The sequence below is a fragment of the Cryptomeria japonica genome, chromosome 8 (assembly GCF_030272615.1).
Source record: "Cryptomeria japonica chromosome 8, Sugi_1.0, whole genome shotgun sequence".
Classification (NCBI taxonomy): domain Eukaryota; kingdom Viridiplantae; phylum Streptophyta; class Pinopsida; order Cupressales; family Cupressaceae; genus Cryptomeria; species Cryptomeria japonica.
The window spans coordinates 548777578-548785110 of record NC_081412.1 but is presented as its reverse complement, the minus strand read 5'-3'; the positions used below and the strand labels follow the sequence as shown (position 1 = coordinate 548785110).

The 7533-nt window shown below is 35.4% G+C and overlaps 1 protein-coding gene across 1 annotated transcript; it reads left to right on the top strand.

The window, feature by feature from the left end:
* The first annotated feature begins 228 nt into the window (after nt 1-228).
* Nucleotides 229-7124, top strand: LOC131067033 (ABC transporter B family member 19-like). The gene is made up of 11 exons (XM_058001968.2): nt 229-519; nt 668-722; nt 909-1084; nt 1280-1480; nt 1605-1864; nt 2061-2377; nt 2501-2724; nt 3697-4079; nt 4173-4573; nt 5570-5808; nt 5898-7124. Exons 1-11 carry the CDS (start codon nt 229-231, stop codon nt 7122-7124), a joined length of 3774 nt encoding a protein of 1257 aa, XP_057857951.2.
* The last annotated feature ends 409 nt before the right edge of the window (nt 7125-7533 follow it).

Here is a 7533-nt window from a genome sequence, read left to right as displayed (position 1 = left end):
AAACTGGACTCAAATAAAGTAAGCTCGGTGAAAGAATATACAACCAGTCATTACAAGGCAACGAAATCACAACAAAAATAATAGGTCTGAGATTCAATATCAGACCAGATCAACATGACGACAGAAACGAAGAATCGCTTCCTCTAACTTCAACTCTTCAGCCATAAATAACTTGCTGGAAAATAAGTTCAAACAAGTCTGATTTATGTCTGTACCCAAAGCCTTAGAATGGAAGGAGTTTCTGATAGAAAGGTTAGTCCCAAAAGAGATGAAAAAGAAATAAAGATTACCAGTCCCAAAAGAGATGCAAAAGAAATAAAGAAAGCCATGAGGGAAAATCCAAGAGCTCTCTCTCTTCCACTCTACAGTATTTTCTCATTTGCAGATGCCCTTGATTGCCTTCTCATACTTGTAGGAACAATTGGAGCAGTTGGAACTGGTCTTGTCCTTCCCATCTACTCTTTATTCTTCTCTAGAGTTGTGAACCAAATAGGACTAAACACAAATACAGTGTCTCAGGTTTGCTCTCATCTAATTTAATTTTCATAATGTTATGAAACATCACTTTAGATTTTAATAATTTGTATTTAGGTGTCACTGAACTTGTTCTAAAGCTATTGTAATTAATGCATACAGATAATTAACATGTTGTAATCCATTGTTTCAGTATGCCTTGTATATAGTTTACCTTGCTATAGCGGCATTTGCAGTTGCATGGGCAGGTAAGATTTATTTTTGCAATGTTGTTTTTAAATTTGATTGTGTCTTTTTTTATCAATATTTTGGATCATATTCTGTGATCCGATCAGAATGTTAGAGAGCTCAGAATAGAAAAAGATTATGACAATAAAGTGAGTTAAAAGAAATGAAAGTAAGTTCTAAATATGATAACTTTGGAACTGTGGCAGAGATATCTTGTTGGATGTATACTGCGGAAAGACAGACTACAAAGATGAGATATAAATATCTAGAAGCCATATTGAAGCAGGATGTGGCAGTGTTTGATACACAGATAAGGACTGGAGCCATTCTCGACAGCTTTTCTACCGATTTTCTTCTCATCCAGGAGTCTCTTGGTGATCAGGTATTTTAAGATTTATCCATGTTTGAAACTGGTCTGCCTTAGAAGAAGCCATGAATACATAGTGATAGAAAGGCCATTAACACTTTGTTATGTCTGTAATTAATCATCATTTGATTAGAATCTATTGTAGTTTTTGGGCTATGAAATATAAATTGGATTTCTTTCTCCTAGCTGATTAAGATGATAAGATGACAGATGGCCAGCTTTGTGTCCCATTTAGCAACAGTCCTTGCTGGGTTTGCTTTTTCGCTGAGTTATGAATGGACAGTGGCTCTTGTTGTTCTTGCCATAGTACCACTGGTCGTTGCAATAGGGGCATTAAATGCATCTCTTCTTTCCAAAGTAACTTATAAAGGTCAACGGGCACAAGGATTAGCGGCAACCATTGCTGAAGAAGTGAGAATCTAAATCTATATGCCGATAAGGAGAAATTGTTAAACCTAAATTAGCATATATAAGTGATATTTTTTAAAATTTTGGTATCTTTGAAAATTCTAAATTGTAAACATTGTTGAAACAGGTGCTTTCACAAATTCGAACCGTTTATTCCTATGTAGGGGAATCCAAGGCCATGGAATCCTATTCAAAGAAGCTAAAAACTACAGTTGGGTTGGGTTACCAAGAAGGGCTGGTTAAGGGTGTCGGAGAGGGTACTGTAAAAGGCATATTATATGCATCGTGGGGTATGCTTTGTTGGTATGCAGGAATCCTACTGAGGAAAGGAATTTCCAACGTTGGCGATACTCTGTCCTCGATTTTTAATATGCTTTTGGGAGTAGTGTAAGATCTCTTCCCATCTTCTTATTATGAGCCATATTTTGATCTTGCTCAGCTTTATTTGTTTCTTTGGGTTCCTCTTATTTGCTTTTTTATGAACAAAATTGTCCTGAATTCCCATGCATTAAGCCTTCAATTTGCCCAAAAGCTATATGAGCTTAATACCAATGATTATTGGTCATGTCTATTTGAATTTCAGAGCCATAGGGTACGTGCTATCAAGCCTAACCTTCATAGTAAAGGGAGGGGCTGCTTATAACAAAATAATGGAGATCATCAATCAGACACCAATCTTAAAAGACAATTTGATTGATGGGCCTGAAACAGATCGACTGGAAGGCATCATCGAATTTAAGAATGTTGACTTCAGCTATCCTTCACGTCCTGATGCCATCGTTTTACAAAATCTTAATTTGCTCATACCTGCAAGAAAAACATTAGCTCTCGTTGGTGGCAGTGGCTCCGGAAAGAGCACAATAATTTCTCTTCTGGAAAGGTTTTATGAACCTACTCAAGGTACAACTTTTTCACGTTTACTTCATGCCTATGTTTGTAAGTTCATTTGTTTTCCTCTTTCCAATTTCTAAAATTTCTGTAACGGAAATTCTCATAGTTTTCTTGGTTCAAACAAAAATGTAGGACAAATACTCGTAGATGGGCTTGACATTAAAGGCTTGAAAACATTGTGGCTAAGACAGCAGATAGGCCTGGTAAGTCAGGAACCTGTACTCTTTTCAACTAGTATAAAGGAAAACATACTGTATGGAAAGGAGGATGCTAACGAAGAAGAAGTGATGGCGGCTGCAAAGGCTTCCAATGCACATGATTTTATTACCAACTTTCCCGAACGATACGAGACCAAGGTGTGAATATTTTATTGGGTTCTATTTCTTTTTTCTTTTTAAACATTTCTTCTATAACTTGGTTTTTTTGGAGAATTTTTTAATAAATATATGATATGTGGATTCTTAAAATAAATCTGGATATTGAATTTAATTTTGAATTTTGAATGAGTCTATATAATTAAAATTATGGAAAGAGAGTATTTATATAGTTTATGGTGTTTCTTTAATTATTTTTTTATTACAAATAAGAAACCTGTATACCACTAATATTAATATCATTAAGTGGCTTTTACACATGTAGTTGAGTGTTATCCAATAGACCAAGTGGACCATTTAGGATACAAAGGTTGATGACATAATTATGTTGAGAGGCATCTACAGTAACATCAAAGTGTTCATAAACAAAAATCCTTTTTTGAAAAAAATTGACATGCAAATGACAGGTAAATGCATGAAATATGTCATGTTTCAGCTTTTGTAGAATTGTTATTTTATTACTCCAAATAAATAGAACACTCAGTCATTTATATTCTTGTGTTTAGTATTTTAGAAAAACATTTATTTTACAGATGATTCTCTTCTATTATAAGATATCTCTAAACATATTTTACATATAATCTTTTAAATATAAATAAAATATTGCTTTATTTATCCTATGAACTTATAGATTGAATGACCTGAGCTCATCATTGAAGATTAATGGCTAGGGGTTAAAGCCTTTCATTTAGCCATTTTTTTTTCATTGCCTATAAGAAATGAACGTCTCACTTGGAGATGACAACGTCAAACCTTTTCTCTAAAAGCCACCATACGAGCCACATAGACCTACCAAATAACAATCATTAGGACAACATATTATCACTAATTTTAGAAACATAGGATTCCATGTACTTAGGTTGACTAATGTGATGTGGCTAAATAGTACCGATCTGTACATTGTAAGACAGTTTCATTTATTTACATTGATAATTTGTTGTGTGAATAAGCCAGGTGGGGGAAAAAGGACTACAGCTTTCTGGAGGGCAGAAACAAAGAATTGCACTGGCAAGAGCAATTGTGAAGAGTCCAAAGATCTTACTGCTGGATGAGGCCACCAGTGCCCTCGATTCTGTTTCCGAGCGTCTCGTCCAGCTGGCACTCGATGAACTTATGATTGGCAGAACAACGGTGGTGATTGCACACCGCTTATCCACTATTAAGAACATCGATACCATAGCTGTTATAAAAGATGGGTGTATTGTGGAAATGGGAAGCCATGATCAACTAATGGCCAAACAAGATGGAGGCGCATATTTTTCTCTAGTAAATTTGCAGGCACCAGACTACTCCAATCATGACACAGAGGAGACAGTACAAGTGATACCAAATCCAAGGTATATATATAAATGGAATAGCCCTGATGTTTGTTTTTGAGTACTTACTGTGGTTGCTCTTCTAACTCATTGCATTAGTGTCATGCCTGACAGCAGTGAGAAACAGGATCGAAGTCTAGAGGCACAAATATATGAAAGCAATGAGGGTGAAAATAAGACAGTTCCAAAGATGGCTTCAGAAATTATGACATCCAAGGGTTCCACTTGGAGATTGTTGAAAATGAGTGCAGCAGATTGGCCATATGCAATTATGGGTATGGTTGGATCCATAATGTTGGGCTGTCTTAATCCACTACTTGGTCTATTTATGGCTAAATCTATGGCCATATTCTTCATAAAGAATCATTCTGAAATGGAGCGCAAGATTGGGACTAATAGCATGGCGTTTATTGGCATTGCTCTCGCTATATTGCTAGGCAGTGCTTTGCAGCAGTCTTGCCTTGGGGTAATTGGGGCCAATTTAAGCAAACAAGTTCGAGAGAAAATGCTTGCAGGTACGGGAGTCAAACTGAAAAAAAATTTACTCGTTCATATGGTTGTTTTTAAATAGAATTTTTATAATCTATTTGAGCCTTCTTATATTCGTTCTATACATTACAATAGTCTTATTACCGTAGTGGCCAACAATAGAACTCAATTTTGTTTTAGCCGTTGTAGAGCCTCTAGCTGAAGCATCATACTTAGAAAAGAGATATTTTTATCCTGAATTTTAACTGTCCTGGATAAGTATTTAGAGACCAGGAATCAATTTTCTAACTGAAAGAAAATCTATAACTTTTCTATGACTGTTGCGTTGAAAGAAAAAAACCTAGCATTTATAAGTTCATTTTGTTATTTGAAATCATTTAAGACAAATTTTGATCCTATTCTTTATATCATATTTCTGGTTTGGGTTTGAATCTTGTTGGATGGGATAATCAAGGAACATATCCTCACTCTTATCAATTGTGTTCAATAAATTGAGGTACAACACTTTGAAAGTGCATCTTATTTTGAGTTTTATGTTCACCTTTTTGTTTTGAAAGCTTCATACAAAATGCATTAGTCATTATTAAACATATACGTATAGTCATCATGCATTCATCCTTGTCATGTATAATTGATAAAAAAGGATAAAATATCATATATTTTCAAATAGATGTGAGTCACAATACTCACAAACATTGTTGTCCACACATCGTAATTTAATGAGACATGCATTAACACATAAATTTGTAATTTAGATATATAAAAAATAATTTTGAATATATTTTGACCATACATATATATTTGATAGACATAAATACATTTTATAGAGATATTACAAATTTGAATCTTCTTATCTGAAATCTTTCTTTTCAAATATAATTCACATCTATTTTAAAACTTTTCACATATTTTAATATATATAAGATAATCAACACATTTAATTTTGAAAATTTATTTACATATTTTAAATCAAGAATGAGAATACTTTATAGAATCGTCTGTTTTTGCCCTGTATCTTGCAGCCATTCTACGTAATGAGATAGCTTGGTTCGATAGAGATGAGAACGGTAGCCTTCAAATCTCCTCGCGCATTTCTTCAGATGGTACTCACATAAAGACTGTAATCCAAGAAATGTTTATCATTTCTCAATACTTGACCAGTATCGTTACTTCCATCATAATATGCTTTACAGCTCAATGGCAATTCAGCCTAGTCCTCCTCGCCACATACCCTATTCTTGGTGCAGGAAACATTGCTCAGGTCTTTACATAATCGAATTATTTGATTAAGTCAAAACTTTCTGGGAGGAATCATAATCTTACAGACAGTTCCATTTTGTTTAAATGCAGAAAATGTCACAAAAGGGATTGGGTGGAGATCAAGCCAAGGCACACAACGAAGCCACTGTTGTGGCAGGCGAAGCAGTGAGCAATATCAGAACACTTATTGCATTCAATGCAGAGAAGAAAGTTCTGTCTTTATTTCAGAATTTGCTCTCTAAACCTGTCAGACGAAGCTTCAGAAAAGGGCAAATCGCAGGTTTGATATATGGGCTTTCTCAGATGGGCCTGTATTGCTCCTATGCTTTGGCTCTTTGGAATGCCTCCAGACTTGTCCGTAATGGAACAGCCACCTTTTCTCAAGTTATTGTGGCATACATGGTACTGATTCTTGCTTCTTATACACTCTCGGAAACAATGGCCTTAGCTCCAAATGTTGTTAAAAGCACGCAAGCTGTGAAGTCGATCTTCAAAATCCTTGACAGGCAGACGCAGATGGAGCCAGAAGATCCACAGGCACTCAATGTTCAACACTTGAAGGGAGATATAGAGTTCAGGAAAGTTAGATTTTGTTATCCTAATCGACCACAAGTTACAGTTTTTGAAAACCTGGACCTGAAATTGGAAGCAGGAAGGAGCTTAGCCCTTGTGGGATCCAGTGGGTGCGGTAAGAGCTCCATCATTGCACTGATTGAGAGATTTTATGACCCAACTGAAGGAACTGTTTTGATTGATGATATGGACGTGAGGACTTACCATCTACGGTCTCTCAGATTGAACATTTCACTGGTGCAGCAAGAGCCTGCTCTTTTTGCTACTTCCATCAGAGATAACATTGTGTATGGAAAGGAGAACGCAACAGAAGAAGAGGTGACTAATGCTGCGAGAATTGCTAATGCCCATGAGTTTATCAGCAAATTGCCTGATGGGTATGGAACTTTGGTGGGTGAGAGAGGAGTGGAAATGTCAGGAGGGCAGAAGCAGAGATTAGCAATAGCAAGGGCAATACTGAAGAATCCTGCAATCCTCCTGTTGGATGAGGCAACCAGTGGATTGGATGCAGAGTCAGAGAGGGTTGTGCAAGAGGCCTTGGAGAGAGTGATGGAAGGCAGAACATCCATTGTTGTAGCTCACCGACTCTCCACTATAAAGAATGTGACCACCATTGCAGTGGTGAAGGACGGAAGGATTGCAGAACAGGGATCTCATTCAGAGCTCATGGCCGCACCTCATGGCGAATACAGCAGACTGCACAACATCAAGGGCAGCCATCAACCAACATCCATTGAGCAATAGCTTGTCACTTTGGGGTTAAAGATTATATAGTGAATGATAATAATGTATTACTTATTAGCACCTGTTTCAGGAGGATCTATACCAATGGATTTTATTACCATTGTGTTAGAAATATTTTATTTCATATTTTTAGTCTACTTAAGTGTAGGTTAATTAAAATTTGCAAAATATTTATATAGAGAAAATTTGAAATCAAATTTAAAACAAATTAAATTTAATTTTAGATTGATAATAAGTTGTTAAAAATATTAGATAAATTATAAATTTTAAATGATATAATAAAAATGGTTAATCTAAAATTTCATGTGTGAAGAAGTGAAAAAGAATACAATGATTGAAATAACAAGATACTATTAACTGTTAGTTTATCCATTGTATATGTAAAATGAAAAATATTAGATTATGTGAA

Bases quoted from the DNA above. Each gene is read 5' to 3' on its own strand.
- LOC131067033 (XM_058001968.2), top strand. From the start codon at position 229: ATGGAAGGAGTTTCTGATAGAAAGGTTAGTCCCAAAAGAGATGAAAAA. The intron at 1,865-2,060 runs GTAAGATCTCTT...TTTGAATTTCAG, and splicing joins AATATGCTTTTGGGAGTAGT to AGCCATAGGGTACGTGCTAT. The intron at 4,080-4,172 runs GTATATATATAA...CATGCCTGACAG, and splicing joins CAAGTGATACCAAATCCAAG to CAGTGAGAAACAGGATCGAA.